The sequence below is a fragment of the Pangasianodon hypophthalmus genome, chromosome 19 (assembly GCF_027358585.1).
Source record: "Pangasianodon hypophthalmus isolate fPanHyp1 chromosome 19, fPanHyp1.pri, whole genome shotgun sequence".
NCBI classification, from domain to species: domain Eukaryota; kingdom Metazoa; phylum Chordata; class Actinopteri; order Siluriformes; family Pangasiidae; genus Pangasianodon; species Pangasianodon hypophthalmus.
This window is the reverse complement of record NC_069728.1, coordinates 5,409,706-5,426,249: the sequence shown is the minus strand read 5'-3', so window position 1 is coordinate 5,426,249 and position 16,544 is coordinate 5,409,706. Positions and strand designations below refer to the sequence as shown.

At 39.9% G+C, this 16,544-nt stretch overlaps 1 protein-coding gene across 8 annotated transcripts in view; it reads right to left on the bottom strand.

The window, feature by feature from the left end:
* Nucleotides 1-16,544, bottom strand: part of suco (SUN domain containing ossification factor) — a 50,379-nt gene that overhangs the window by 12,656 nt on the left and 21,179 nt on the right. For 2 of the 8 annotated variants that reach the window (XM_034313406.2, XM_053242095.1), the window contains exons 2-16: nt 15,868-15,976; nt 13,712-13,825; nt 12,855-13,219; nt 12,012-12,128; nt 11,527-11,665; nt 10,625-10,730; nt 8,028-8,155; nt 7,777-7,844; nt 6,161-6,268; nt 4,556-4,661; nt 3,621-3,641; nt 3,298-3,353; nt 2,318-2,409; nt 2,108-2,188; nt 615-698 (exon numbers count right to left, since the gene is read on the bottom strand). In XM_034313406.2, coding sequence (XP_034169297.2) covers nt 615-698; nt 2,108-2,188; nt 2,318-2,409; nt 3,298-3,353; nt 3,621-3,641; nt 4,556-4,661; nt 6,161-6,268; nt 7,777-7,844; nt 8,028-8,155; nt 10,625-10,730; nt 11,527-11,665; nt 12,012-12,128; nt 12,855-13,219; nt 13,712-13,825; nt 15,868-15,976 — 1,694 coding nt within the window. The remainder of the gene's footprint in view (nt 1-614; nt 699-2,107; nt 2,189-2,317; nt 2,410-3,297; nt 3,354-3,620; nt 3,642-4,555; nt 4,662-6,160; nt 6,269-7,776; nt 7,845-8,027; nt 8,156-10,624; nt 10,731-11,526; nt 11,666-12,011; nt 12,129-12,854; nt 13,220-13,711; nt 13,826-15,867; nt 15,977-16,544) is intronic. The other 6 variants (XM_034313407.2, XM_053242097.1, XM_034313408.2 and 3 more) reach the window with 5 other exon arrangements.

The following is a 16,544-nucleotide window of genomic DNA, read 5'->3' as shown; positions in this document are numbered from 1 at the left end:
CAACAAAAAAGTTACCACAAAGCAAGCAAACACCCTTGTTTGCTCAGGGTCAGCTAATGGTAATGAGTGAAATGTACAAATCATGCAAGGCTAGCTTTATATTCACCTGTGTGAATTTCTAAAGTAATCACTTTGGGCAGGTTTGTTTGTTCTGGACTCCCTTGGAATAAAGCTTATTTGCTCAGGAAAAGGGAAGAAGCTCTACATTTTAAAACTCCATCTCTTAACTCAAAAGCAAACACTGTGCCTAGGTCTGGAAATTGTGACATATTGTAGCATGGAATAAACAGACTACTAATCATTATGCATATATTATTCTATTTAGTATTAAGTATTAGTCTTAACTGCAGTTACTGCAGTACTGTAATCATTTTAGAAGTGTACATCTTTATTTGGAGAATATGATCAGGGCACTGCAGCTGTTCAAACTGCAGGTTCAATTATTTTTCACAAACACGTTTCACTGACCGTGCTCTCTGAGAGAGTGGGCGAGAGAGAACACGATCAATTCACTAGACTGTATGTTTATAGAAAAACCCAAAGTAAGGAAAATCTGATGAAAAGTGAGGTGTTCAATAAATAAATAAATAAATAAATAGATGCAGCGTGTATACCTTCCATCTGAGCTCCATCTTCAAGCTCTGGCTTCCCCCCGAGCACATTCGCAGCAATGTTATTGACCATCGTTAGGATTGCATCTGAAAAGAAAAACACAAAACAGAAAATAATTACAGCAATGTATGCAAAATAGTAGTGTGAAGTTAGCAATCACTATAAGAATCACTGCCTGTTCAACAATGTAAAATACACCATGATAAATGAATGTGAGGAAATTTACTATATCAGCGTCTAACACATGTGGCTAGTTTACGAAAAACAAGACGGTGTTTCCAGATTGTATGTTCCTGTATATTCATAATTCTTGAAGATGTTATGGGACCATTTTCATTAGCTCCTTACATATAACCTACATGTTATAGAGATTATTTTAATGGTATAAAATTACATGTTCAGCGATACAGACCAGCGTTCATCAGTCTTTGCCAGAGGACTGCAGCAGTTTTTCCTAATATAGAACCTCTCCTATATTTCTAATATAGAACATCTTAACCGATGAGAACCAATAGAGCACTATTTGACACAGGGCCTCCCCTAACACAGAGGCCTTCAAGTCAACACATGGAAAAAGTAGAAACGCATGCATGCACACTGGTGTGAGAGCGTTTTTTTGCGTCATTACAGAACAGACAGACACTGTGCATGCAGTGTGAGGAGGGAATACAGAGCCACCAAAGTATACAGGCTAAACTGGCAGCAAGGTTCAGAAAATAAACCCAGTTAACTGCTAACTATGAAGCCTTGTGTGTGTGTGTGTGTGTGTAATATTTCTATCATCACAGCCACTAAAGCCTTATTCGGACTGGATTAGTTTTACATGTGGAATTATTATAGGATTATAGTCCTGTCAGAATACGTCAAAATATAGATGACATTTAAAGGATTCTGAAGAAGAGACACTTCATGGGGCTTTAGGAAAGTTACTGCATTCCTAATACCCAGTTCTTAGGTTTTAGTCATGTCACCCATTACATTTATGGCATTTGACGCCCTTATCCAGAGCGACTTACAGAAGTGCTCTGAAATCTCTATCAATAAATACATCCCGAGTATGAGCATTTATTAATGATCTATTAATGATCAAGAGCAACCTTATAACAAGCACTCATTATAAAGGTCAAAACAATCAGTTTGTATTCAAACTGAATTTTTAGTGGCAACCATCATGAATACACTCCATTCTCTGTAATTTACACAGAGATCACTTATTCCAACACGAGTTGATTATAATCATTACAGATGTCCTCCAGCAACATTACTGAACAGAGACATAACAATCTGATCCTATTTGAATACGACTTATGATAATTCCACTTGACCTAGTGTAGCGTTGCTGGCTTTATCTAGTTGTAGATCATTGTTTTTGAATAAAAACGTAAAGACTTTTAACACTGTCAATCAATGAGAGAATTATAGGTTACTGAAAGCCACGCAGGCCCTGAGGAACCCAGTAATGAAGTGGAACCCAAGGAAGTGCTTGCATACATACTTGTAGCAGAACCCAGGAGGTTCTTTGATGCCTTGTCTTCAGATGGAAGGTATCCTGGGGGGTAATCTATGAAATGGAGGTCTGGAGTTAAGAGAACACCTTCAGTACATTAGCTAATGATCACACACAGCATCTCATGTCAGAACATAGAGAAAACAAGCACTGTTTTCTCGTTATTAAATGCATGATGTACATATATAATCGTCATACCGTAATCCTCATCCAAGTACTCAACCCTCTCTGAGGGATACTGAGAGTCAGCAATCTCATCATACTCCTCCACCATACTGGTACCAAACACCCTAACAGCCAGAAAAAAAGGGGGGAAAAAAACATGATGTATTGGTAGATTGTAGGGAATAACACAGAAAACAACAGAGAATAACAAACAGAACAAACCAGAAGGATGAAATGAGATGAAATGTTCGAAAGATGAAAACAAGTGAAAATGACACAGTGTTCCATACATTATCTTAAATAAACAGGACAGCAATCACAACATAAAGCTACAGCCTGATAAACAGTTCATGTCACCACCAGCAGGGGCTCAGACCTCAAATATCAGGGCAAATTCCATCAATGTCTCTTATCTGAAACATAGTTACCCTTATGTAAAGGGTCCTTACCTGCTTTTTTTTAAGTCAAGTAAGATGTTTAATAGTTGAAGATGGGTTGGGGTAAAACTGAGAATATTTTTTAACACATGCCATCATGGATATGAAAAAAATCTTTACTTTAAAGAGAATTTCCTCTTAAAAATTAATATAGCTTCCCAAATTTATAAACAGGATCTAACTCGCCAGACTGTATAACTAGTTACTCAGATACAAGCCACTGTAGAGGGTTTGCTCATGGTTTTGTCATGCTGTCTTACTTCTCTTTCAGGATGTTTTTAAAAGCAGCCCTCACAGCATGCAAAGAAATTACCTTATAGAAAGGGCTGTGTGTTTCTCTTGCTCTGCCACAGGCCGAGCCCCTTTACAGGCCCCTAACACACATTACTTACTCTGCCAATGCAAATGGCACAGACTTTCTACACTAGTGCTAAAAGAAAGCCCTGAACATGGAAAACAAAGTCTTCCCATTTTATGCTCCTCACAGAAAACACAACAGTCATAGTGATGCAACATAATGAATATAACTGATTGATAGATAGATATTAGACAGACAGATAGTTCGATCGATATTACCTGATCAGACTAAGGGGGCAAAAATGTTCGGAACCGAAATGGGAGAGCAGCTCAACCTACACAGAGTAAAAGAGAATCAAAAACTGTTAGAAAGCAAGAATCCACACAATGTGTACACATTTTCACTTCCCAATCATAGCCAAAACCAGCCAGAGTATGTGCAAAGCACGCGTATTTCTAATGTGTTGTTTATGAAAATCAAAAATAAATCGATTTGTGTGTGGGCAAAAGTGTACCACTGCCATGCTTTACTCTACTCAGGCCCTGCCACCAAAGCTCCCATTATTGTGCATTCAAAACATCTAAGACAGGAGAATGCTAACCTTTATGTACTTGATGAACATCTGATGCAAGGCGGGGGGAGGGGAGAAGAGAGAAACAAGAAAAGAATCAGTAAAAGAGATTGGATTCATGCCACAAGCAAGTTCTTTGGTATTCATTTGAGGAGAGTTTTCATACAAGAATATGAGCTCCTCTCAGACCAGAGCAATATACCTGCATGAAAAATGAAAACGCAGAGAGCAAGAGCAACACAGGTAGCCTTGATAAATTCACATGTAATCTGATGTACATTGGATCAAATCAGAACATAAAGGCACAAGCCTAAAAGTAAGCATGTGATCCACCTTTGCTTAACTGGTTCTAAAGAAAAAAAAACAGATAATGATTTCATATGAATTACATTGTAAGATGAGAAACCTCCAGATAAATGGCAAAGCACCAATCTAGTTGCTAATATTTCGAGAAATAGCTCCATGCAAAATAGAAAGAAATGTAACAGGAAAGAGAGAATGAAACACAGTACATGTGATGTCCTGCAGCGCTTAATGACACAAAGCCCTCTCAATGCTGAATACGAGGATCCCGATATGTTGTTTTTTTGTCGTCTCAGCGCCTGATAAAAGCGTGTTTTTTTTCCACTGTATTTCAACCAAAAGGAGCACAAAGATCATCTGTGGCCACTTTGGTACACCGTGGACAAACCATGCAATCACAACAATGTCCTCAGACAACAGCAAGACACTGCTGTGTCCCAAATGACTGCTCTGCTCACAGCACCCTATTTTCTACCTTTTATTATGCCACAATGAAACAGGTGTCTATTGGAAGACATTCAGTGTATCAAATACCATATCTAAAATGGTACTGAGCCACTGATAAATGACACCTTGATCACCAATGAGAGTACCAGGGGGCAGGTGAGTGTAACAATGAGCGCATGAAAGCAAAGAACCCAGTGCAAAACACTCCCTCTTACCTTAACATATTTGGCATACATCTGTTCATCCAAGGGGAAGCTCTGCACTGTGCGCTCATCACGTGCATGAAAGGTGCCAAGCTTGATCCACTTATTGGTCGGGTATCTGTTCGGGAACAGAGAGACATTTTTATGTGGAGTGAGTTATTTAAACACAGAGAGCTCAGTGGAGAAAGAGTGAACTCATAAGATCTAAAACATATACAGCTCTTCACACTGTTAGGGCTTAAAATGACCCTGAAGGGGTTGTACGTTCAGTTGACTTCATGACATCATCATGCTGTCATGTTGAAGATTTCAGAATAGAAACGTCTGAACTGATTCTGTGAGCAAAATGTTTTGTTCACAGGCCAGGGAGAACGTGATGTACACAGCCCTTGTTCCATTGTCAACATTCGCTCTGTATGATACTAAGCTAACTAAACTGATCAACTCCTTCTCATATCTATTTATTTATGACAATATACGTAATAAAACAAGACTATTTTAGGTGAAAGAACTCTGTACATCACACTCAGGTATACTGTCATCCACCAATTTTAAAAATATCTTTTTTTTTTATTTATTACTCTGTGAGGAGAAACAATGTGCCTTATTTATAATTTAGAGAGACCTGAGAGTCCATGGAGATGAATTAAAGATAGCTGAGAGTGTTCAGATGATGCATATTTTTGTGAGGCTTTTAAATCAGACCTGGCAACCTTGAGAACAGAATAAATACACAAAGAACAGATGCGGCAGTGAAAAAGGCACGACAGAGAGACGGAGTTTGTGCTGGTTTATTCTGCAAAGGGAAAAAGGAAAAAAAAAAAAAAAGGTGTGGAGAAGGATGGCGTAGGACTCAGTCGCTCTGTGACTGTTTGACATTCGGGTCAAAGTGGCCATTAGATATTTGGACCAATTGCTGACGGAAACAAACGATGTAGTGTTCAGGAGTTCTGTTTGGAAACTGGAACCCAGCACAGTGTGCAAACTTAAAGCAGCACTTCTTTCTGGCTCACCACCTCTTTTCATATTGAAATATCTTTTTCAGTTGAAGTACATCAACAGCTTAAGAGCTATGCTGTGGAGTTTTTGGGTTTTTTTGGCATGTGTAAACACAACAATCACACTTCAGGGTGGAGCAAAGTAATGAGTCTAAGAATATCCGAGCAATGATCTCATGGCACTTTTAAGCAAACCATAATGCAGTTTGATTTTAGTGAGAACACAATTCAACCCTGATCAGACCCCACAGCAGCAGATAAACCATTATGGGATGTAGACAGGCAATTTTATTATGCAAACTGATTATTTCCCGTTTATTCCCTAGCATTGGTTTCATACTGTCCATGCATTGTTGATTTCCCTGATTTCTACTTGTAGTTAAAGGTTTTTCTATACAACAAGTGAAACACTTTTGGTTTTTTTTTAGTCCTGCCCTTCCCATACATCTTTCAGACAAGCTTTTCTGTTTGTTTAAATGTATGCAGTGTACAACCCAATCAAAAAATAAATAAATAGGTGAGCAAAGCTTCCAGATAGGGAGAGGGATATCAGACAGACAGTGTGGGTGGAAAAAAAAGATTCAGAAAGCAGCAGAGGTAGAGAATGACTGTGGCTTACCTGTCACTGATCGACACCAGGAAATCTTTTGGCGTGGAGGAGAAGAGTTCAAAATTTGCAATGTCCAGCTGTTTCACCTGGATCGGTTCACAGAGCTCAATAACAAACCTGAACGCATGGACAGATCAGACAGTAAGGGAGGAGAAATCATTAGACTTTCTCAGGTCTATCCTGTTTGAACAGCTGCTCTGCCTGACTGTTACACCCGGTATTATCAAATGGTCCCTGCTAAGTAGAAGTGCAAATGGGGTCATATGCTTCTAGGAGTAGTAGCATGATCCATTCATTTAAACCACATATGGATGTGGTCAGGGATGCATATGGCCACACCCTCCACCCCCCAGGTTGGAGTTGATACAGAATGATGTCAAAAACAAAAAACATCCAGTGAGTGACAGTTCTGAGGGCAGAAATGCCATGAGAGAGGTCAGAGGTGAATGGGCAGACTGGTTCAAGCTGACAGGAAGGCTGAGGTAACTCAAATAACCACTCTTGTATGCCATCCGCCTCAAGTTGTGACATATTTTGTGTTCTGAGATTCACCACGGCTGAAAAGAGTGGCTTCCTGTCAACTCGAACCAGTCTGGCCATTCTCCCTTGACTGTGTTTTAATCAGTTCAGAACTGCCACTCAGCCTTACTTTCACTTATTTTTGCATCTGTGTAAACTCTAGAGAATGATGTGCATAAAAATCCCAGGACCTGAAATACTCAAACCAGCCTGTCTGGAACCAAGAGTACATTTTCCGGCATTCTGATGTTTGATGTGAACATTAACTGAAGCTCTTGACCTACTGTATATCTGCATGATTTTATGCATTGCATTGCTGCCAGATGGCTGGGCGATTGGATAATCGCATGATTGAACAAGTGTACAGGTGTTCTGTGAGTCTATGCAGACTAACAATACAATTTTAGCACTATTTTTCAGCATCATTATTGGAAACATTATTATAGTTTTTGATAGTATTAGATTAAAACTAATATCAAAGCCACCAAGTGGACTAAATGATCAGAACACACACAGCACATAAACTGGTAAACATGAGCTTGAGACTCCGCTAGAAAACACAGCCTGCAATGGTCAAGTTCTTTCAAACTGCATGTGTGTGTGACAGCTCACACCTCCTACTACGCAGTAACTAAAAGTGCATCTGCACCTCATGGTTTTACTTCCCTCTCTTCAGAGAAAGAGCTCCTTTCCGTTTGTGTAATTGAAGAATAAAAGTAAATGACGTGTGTTTAGCTAACTATAAATTCTACACAAAATGCTGCACAGTCTACCACTGATACCACACAGAACGCTTTCATCAACCAATCCTCCGCCTAATAGATTAATATGTGCACTTATTTGTTTAAATAAAGGCCAGGAGTGAACGGCTATCTATATCGGCTGACCACTTGTGATCCATCACTGGAGACGCATTTCACTAGGGGGGCTTATACATTTAATATGATACTTCACTGATCTTTAAAGAGCAGGAGAGGTGTGGAAGCTCAAAACCCAAATCTCTTTATATCATCTCAGAGAAATAAAACACATTCTCATTCCTCCTCTCTGTAGCTACAGAACTCCATTTCCTGCTCTCAGTGCTTTGACTGACCAGAGTGACTCACCAGATCTTATTACTGCAGGGGTTGAGCATGTAAAGATCCATATTCTCCATTAGAATGGCAGAAGTGCTCTGGGGAAAAAGAAAGTGCACACACTCATACCAGACCGCTGCACGTATCCATATCTACACATGCACATAATTACATTTGGATAATTCCATTAGCGCCATGATTATGTCACTGTACAGTACACCTACTTTCCAGCAAGAGCCAGATTCACATTAAAACGTATGTCAGACTCGTGTATGCGTTACCTTGGCCTCACTGTTGGCTGCGAGGATTTTGGCCCCACACTCCACAGAGGCGTAATTATTCTTAAAGTTCTTCTGGATCTTTTTCACTGGGTGGGGGCTGCCGTTGGATGAGGTGTGCAAAGACTGACCTAGAGCAAGAATAAATTGATTTACATTTTTACTGCGTTAGTTTTATTGCAGTATAGATTTATTGCAGTATAAATATTGTTAGTTGGATAGATTTGTGGTAACACAGACCTTTTAAATTGTCTCACTCATTTCAATAACGCATTTAAACATTTTATATCCCTTGACACTTGCATAGGACACAAGGCTAAGACCTAGAACAGTGACAGCTTGAAGATAATCCGTCGTGTCTGCAAGCGACCCAGTCACAACGGATTTTGCATTAACCTGACCCTCCTTGTGCAGGACAACTTATCTTAATGAATGCATGTAAGGTACAGAATGTATATAGTCATTATCACTGCCTGATAACCTACGTTTGCAGCAGTGTGTGGATGTGTGTGTGCAGGGTCATCACTTTACATTAGCTCAAATAACAGCCTTGTCTTGCTTGTTTTCTATTTGTCTCAGAAAGTTCTAGGTCAGCCATTTGTACTTAAGGAAGAACAAGCTGTGTACACATTTTAAACTATGGACAAACGCTTCATTATTTTAGATGCAATTCAAGCACATCTAAGACTTGATTCTTTAAAATGACCTGTAGTTCAGCACCTAAAGTTTCAGACCAAGTACTATATCAGAAGTAAAACAGCAGTAAAGAAAAGATATTTTGCAAAGTGTAAATCAGCCTCTAACCGTAGACTTGTATCTACTTCAGTGAAACTGACTAGTCTATTACACAGGGCTCTGAAACGGAGTGTGTGCGTGTGCATGAGGTTATGCTCATTTACTGCACTCTGCATGCTCCACTTCCTAAAGTAACACCTTGTCACAAAATGCTGACAAACTGTGTGAGAGGAGAGAATGAACAAAAGGAAGAAGAAGAACAAAAAAAAAAAAGAGGTTAAAAAAAGAGGAAGTGTTTTAACAAAGTTTTAAGATCTTTAAGTGGATTAGGCAGAAGAGTACAGTGTTGTGGCCCAGATACTGCTTCACTGCATGTTACAGACCAGTGACAAAGTAAAGCTGAAAACAGCATAAAGTGTCTTAGCAAGATTTTGGACCACCACAAGCTGCCAAAACAGCTTTGATACACCATGGCAAAGATTCTCTAGCTGTACTGGAGGGACATCGTTCTTCCAAAACACAAGATCCCTCACTTGAAAAGCTCCCAAAAGTGTTAATTTGGGTTGAGATGTGGCAACTGTGATTTCTATCCCATCAGGATAGAAATGTTTCATCATAACTGATAAACGTAATCAGTCAGAATAAACTTTCATTGATTTGCAGGGACGCTTCCCTGTGGACAAGTGGACAAGTGGACCCAAGCCATCCAGCAAAATGTCCCCACAGCCACCATCAATGTAGGAGTGAGGCATTCAGGCCATTCTCTTGGCACACACATAGACTCAAGAAAATGGTGAAAGATGACCATCATTGTTTCCACATTTTTGTGCCTGCTACTTTTCACCACCAAACTCCCAAACATGTATCCATCTTGTAATGATGTGACTACGCACTGTAACCCTACTCTAACATCCCTCTCTATGCAGTTGTTGATGGACAACTCTTATTCTCATCCTGCAATGACATTCTCAGTCACCAGCTCTTCTGTTTTTCTTTACATAGCACACTAATGCAGGAGCGTCACATTCAACGTGTGCTTCTAAAAACAATTTACAGCCCTATTTATTGATGTCTTTCCCATAGATCAAAATGTTGTTTGCAACATAGCCAGTTGAGCTGTCTGTGAGTGAAATCCCTGCCACCCAGTCTCATTAGTAAACCCTCTTTTAAAGTCATTTATAGCTTTTCCTCTTGCCATCTTGATCCAAATTCATGATTAACTTGGCCTGTTCAGCACACCAAGAGCATGGTAGGATATCTGGAAGCATGTGTACTCATTATGTTCCTTTACTTTTCGTGTTAATTTAGGACAACTGTATATTAAAGGTCTTCCAAAAAAGACATGTATGCACAGTAGTGTGTATACACTAGAGTGGTGTGTATACACTTAGAAACCTTTTTTGAACATATAATGTACATTATATGGCCAAAAGTTTGTGGACACCTGACCATCACACCCATATGTGCTTGTTGAACATCCCATTCCAGATTTATTCCCCCTCTGCTGTTATAATAAGCTCCACTCTTCTGGGAAGGCTTTCCACTAGATTTTGGAGCGTGACTGTGGGGATTTGTGTTCATTCAGCTACAAGAGCATTAGTGAGGTCAGGTACTGATGTTGGTGAGGAGGTCTGGGGTGCAATTGTCTGCTTCCAACTTTGTGGCAACAGTTTGGGGAAGAGCCACATATGGGTGTGATGGTCAGGTGTCTACACACTTTTGGCCATATAGTGTATCCATGCAGGAGTATACATGTTTACATAGATGGGGTAAATAAATAAGAAGGTTGAATCACTGAATGCATGCATACATTAGCTAAATACTATTGCATGAGCATTGTGTGTGTGTGTTAAATATTCTCTTACTTTTCTTCTCCTCCACCTCCATCACTTTCTTCTTCCACTCATCAAAGGTGGGGATGTCCTCTTTACCAGGGACAGGGGGATCAGTCCCTCCCTCGGGTTCAGCCACCTACACACAGCACAAGACAACTTTCAAGCAACAGTTTAACTCTTACATGACATTCACAAATAAAAGTAGGACAAGGTTATGACAGAGCTATGAAGATCGTAGTGCTGTGAAATCTCAGAGGATTCAAGCTGCCATTTCTGCATGGCTAAGCCTTGTATATTAATTTGCACTGAGGCTCGATGCCCAGGGAAGTGAGAGTGAAAGTCTTACATAACAGCATCATGAAGAAGCACTAAGAGTTTCCACTCTGAAGAATGTAACCCAGCAAAAAAAAAAATTACAGTAGAAATAGTACACATTCACAGCAGCACTTAGGCTGGAGTGAGGAAATGGACTGTCAAGCTTGTCCGGGTAGAGAAGAGTTCTGACGCATTTACAAATGAAGGGACACTTTAAACACTTTTTTTTGGTAACACTTTTGGAACAGTTAGCAAAGTTCTACTCTACTCCAGTGGCTGTAAAATATCTGTTCAGAATGAGGTACCCCAGCCTCTGTAAACATGAGCGGACCATCAACATCCAACCATTAAGGTCATGGAGGCATCTTTAGTGTTTTTCCTCCAGATGAAGCTTTGTAACAGTTGTCACAGTAAGATTTTGCACTGGCTGCAGATGATTTAGTGCTCCGATCACTATTTAAATGCGCCTTCACTATTGATTTAGATTAGCACATGAAGAAAAAAGCCTGACTATTAATATCAACAGGCTAGATATTACAACACTTGCTAAAACAATCTTCATGTTCATGAATGAAATTCTCAGGCATTTATATTAGAATTTTGGCATGTGTATTTACCACTTCCTGGTCCTCTGGGGGGTACGAGGCATTGACTGTGTGCTCCGGCTCTGCGAGGTCCGGCTCAGCCGAATCCAGAGAGGCAGTCAGGTCAGCATTGGTCCCTGGATCCTGATTCTCCACTGATTCCACCAATACACTGAAGAGAGAGACAGATGAAGAAAGGAGGAAGGGAGAGAAAGAGAAAGCCATATTTAAATATTGTGTCTTTTGGGATTTTTTTTTTTAATTAAAAAATCCTATTAAAACAATAAATAAAAAGCTTTTTGCATCAAAATTATGAAACCTCTTGTTTTGACAAGAGGTTAAAGTATCAGCATCTTTAAAAAATAAACAATGGAGCAGGGAGGAAGAGAGAAAAAGAGCCAGATGAGTGACGATGTGCTTCCATTGCTTCCGTTACCTCATCACCCTGCTGTAACCAAGATACCCTGGTTGTTATGAGCAGTTATAAGGTGGGTAGCTGGCAGGTGCTCAGTACTCACCTGCTGAGTGTGGAGCCAGAGGCAAGGAGCTGGCTGGAGAGGGCCACAGAGCCCAGCTCACACTGACTGGCACTAAAGTTCTTTAGTGGGGCACCAGCACTGGCAACCTCTAGTGCACTAAGGGGAAAAATCATATGCCATTTACCAAGGATGGAGAGATGGACAGAGAGAGCAAAAGAGAGAGACAGAGAGAGAGAGAGAGAGAGAGAGAGAGAAGAGACAAGAAGAAAGTACAGAAGAGAGCTGTGAGAAAGCGCAAAGGGAGAAGAGTCAAGAAAGGGGATATATCCAGGGTCCAGGATGGCTTCAGCACGGATTGGGAATTGACTTCCTGAGACAGATGATTTTCGGCACATTCGATTCTCCTGGAGCAAGCCTACTAATTGATCACAAAGCCAGGAGAAGAATGCAAATCCTTGCCTCTGCCTACTACAATAGCAAGTTAGAGCAAGCATTTCCAGTCCAGGTGGTCCATTAGAAACTAAGTCCATTCACAGACTTGAAAGCAGCTAAAAAGCTCCAGCCATTACGAAACCCAGGTACGATAACAACAGTCAATATTGCTGATTTGGGGCAAGTGTTGAACAAATAAAAAATAATTTTAAAAAAATTTAAACCTAAATAGATTTTTGAAAATCAAAGGTTTATAATCGTAGTACGGTCCCATATAGGTGATTTTATGAACCTAATTGGGAAATAATCTTTATTTGTAGGACAACGTTAATACACAAATTACACACAGGAAATTAAATATTAATCAAAACAATTACTAAATCAACAATATTATCATACTGGTAAATAATTCCTGTCCCCATCTGCTCCTCTGATTCTGGCTGTACTCACCTGGAGGGGCTTTCCAGGGAGGTGTGTGAGGTAGGTGGCGCTGGTTCCAGTGAATTCCCGGAGTCAGCGCTGACATCCGCATTAGTGTTTGGGTCTATGTGGAGATCTGAGGATGGTTCAGCAGGTGGAGAAGTATCAGCAGCAGCAGCAGTGTGGTCCAGAGAAGGCGAGGCCTTAGGGAGCTCTGTCTCCACCTGATGTGGTGGAGGTGATGATGATGGTAACGATGACTGAGACGATGACGATGATGGTGGGGGTTGTGTTTGAGCAGGTTCTTGTTGGTCAGAGTTGGGATGTGCCTCTGTTGGTTGTGTTTCCGGCACAACGTTTACCTCTTCCACCACCTGCTCTACTATATTCACAGCCTTGAAAAGACAAAAACAAATTAGCCGTGTCCAGCAAAGTCTCCGTGTCAGAGTGGTTTGATCAATTTTCACCACAGCTTCATGAGTTGTGGCTAACCCAAAACATGTTTTGCTAAAAAAATTTCCAAGAGGATAAATTATATCACAAATTTCTTACTGTAAGGCATTTCAAATGACCAGGAGGACAAACCTTAGATAAAGCTTTCCTGAAGAAAACAACTGAATCACATCAAAGGAGCATCAAATCACCAAGTATTATAAGTACCCATGAACTATCTAAATTAGCTATCTTGAAGCATAAATTGTTTAAAATGTTTTATTTTAAGCTCAATGACCTCAATGCTCAATAGTGCTTCATAAAATTGGAATTTAGCCATCCAAGATAAATGAATAATAATAAAAAAAAAAAACATTTAAGTGCAGTTGTTAATGCGAAACAAAACATTTGTTGGAACAGTAACTGCTGGACATTAGGATGATTTTTTCAGGCACCTTTTCAGGTTTGTCTTCTTCTGCTGCGTCTTGTATGAGCTGCTCCTCTAGTGCAGCCCTCTCTGTCTCCAAACCCACGCTGTATGATAACTCTGATTCCCATTCCTCCTCAACCTGGAAGGACGATAAAAACCATGTCAATAGCAAAATATGCCCCTTCCAGGACTCCATGATAAATATTAAACGGAGAATATATCTGGGCTCGCGAGTGGCGTAACAGAAATGCATTCGTCCTACTAGCGGAAGATTGTGAGATCTTCCAGAGCCAACCAGATAACATTCATTAAGATGAATGTACATGTACAGATTTCATTCACTCATCCTTAGTAACTGCCTGGTCAGGATGGTTTAAATTGGGAAGGGGGAAGCAGATTAAAATCCAGATACGGATAATTGATGCACTAAACAGACACTAATAACCACTCTTTACAACCGTGTTGAGCAGAAAAGCATCTCAGAATGCAAAACACATTGAACTTTGACACTCTCATCATACTGTTAATATATCTGCAAACATCTCTCCCAAGTATATATACGTCACAAGAGCCGGAACAGCTCAGGACTTCTGAAAACACCTTAAGTAACTTCACGGCACAAAAGTGCATCCTTTAAATCTAAGCAGAATCAATTATGCTTTTTTTGGGCTGTGTTTGTTCAAGGAGGCAAAAGACATGGTGTTGAAAAGCAAACAAGAGCCACGTAGGCTTAGTTTACTCTACAAACATGCCATATGACCACAGGCCATGAACTGATGCTCCTACTGGTTGGTAGCTGTCAAGTGATAGGGGAGAGCTAGCTAGTGGGTGGGAATTGGCAAATGACTAAATGGGAAGGAAATAGGGTTAAAAAGTTTTGTTTGTTTTTTGTTTAAAGGTCAGGCACTATGTGACCCAAAACAAGCCACACATGACATAAGGCTCATCAAAAAACATGATCAAAGCTCTAATAACACTCAGGAACGTTCCCGCTGAACAGCACAAATAGAGTCAGATGAGCAGAGAAGAGCAAACTTCCTTGACAGACGTGTGCCAAAAGTGATGAGGTGCTACACTAGACCGATGAAGCGCCACCAAAACTGGCGAAAACTCGTACAGTGAGCAAGAAGATTAAAATAAAAAACAGATGGGGGGAAACGAAAACTTCTCTCATTCCAGTAAGCGAAGTGGCCTTAATCTCAACCGGAAATGGAAAAAAAATGCCAGTACTAGTGCTAAGAAACAGACGTGTTTGCTCATTGTAGAAGCCTTTTTTGATTAAACTGGTTTAAGTTAGTCTTCTTCGTGGATCCACATTTTTCAGTGAATATCTAGAAACAAGCAGAAACTCAATCAACATAATCATCACTCAAAAAAATCTTTTCATGCCACTAAGAGTTCTCCCAAGTGGTAATAAACGTTCCTAAGACTTTCTCCTTAAAACCTACTCACATCACAGCTGAGAAGAACCTTTATTGCCATTTAGGATGAATGAATGAACTATGAGTGGTGTCGCTCCAATCAGTGTTGGAGATGGCATTTAATGTTTGATGTTAAACACCACTTCACTTCACCACTTCCGCTGCATAACTGCAATCTTCATGCAGCCCAGTAGTGCAGAGCTGTGTACTTATTTACGGGTGAGGTGACCGCATCTCTTATAACTCCAAAAATCAATGAACTACTACTGCAACTGGACACATTACTGTTTTCAAAGTTTGCTGTCATTAAATAAATTGTACACATGAACTTCAGTGTGCTGCTTATCTCTCTGCCAGCAGCCGTTTAGGACTGTTTGTGTTTGGTCTTAGTGACTTAGTTTTCTCAGGCTTAGGACCTGCTTTTAGCGCTAAAATGCTTTGTGAATTTCTCTTAGTCTTAATTTTAGGATTAACAAACACATTTTCTAATAGTTTCTCCTAAATTGGTGAGTTGTGGGATCTTTTCAGCCATAAGATTCCATGTAAATTCTGAAGACTTTTAATAATAATAATAATAATAATAATAATAACAACAACAGGACTGTGCATATTAGGTTTCGTAACTTAGGTTACACAGAAATCAATCAGGCATTGGTAGCTCAGGGTTTACGGCTCTCTGCTAGTGACTGGAAAATTCAAGGTTCACAGCACAAGGTTCAGTAATGTTTGCTTTTGTTTGCTGCTTGGTTAAAGCTGTTACCTTTTCGTTAGCCCCCTTCTCCTGTGTCGTGTGCGGGCTACCGTCCTGTGCAGCGAGTTCTGGGCCTGAAGACGGCTGTTCTGAACATTGGACATGACGACTGGAAGACCTGCAAACACACAGACACGAGACTCAGTAAGCGGGTAAACACCTTCAAAAACATGAGTACAAAAGGTGATAAAAACTACAGAGGAAGGCATTTTTTTTTTTTGTCAGAAAGAAAATCAATTGCCTGCTCAAAGCTACAGATCTTTTATAGATCACAAGTTCTGCAATATGTCTACACCAAACACCTCCACCACTGCATCATTATATTCACTGTTTAACTACATTTAGCAAAAATGTAAAGGGAAATTTCTCCTTTCTGAAGAAAGTTTCAAATGCCACAAGTTGGAATTTGAACGGTATCATTAACCAAGAGGCTCCCGAGAGGTGATCCAGAAAGATTATCGGTGCAATAGTCAAAATTTCTTACTTGTATAAATAACTTGTAATATATATAGAAAATTATTATTATTTATTTTTTAATAGTTTAATCCATGACCTCAAGACAAAAGTTCTGTGTGGCTGAGAAAACCCAATAGGAAAACTGACTTCTGGTCTGGAAAGCTTGTTTCTGTTTGGATGGGTTCCCCGTTAGTCATTTTATAAGGTCTATTCTACGAGTCACCATAGAT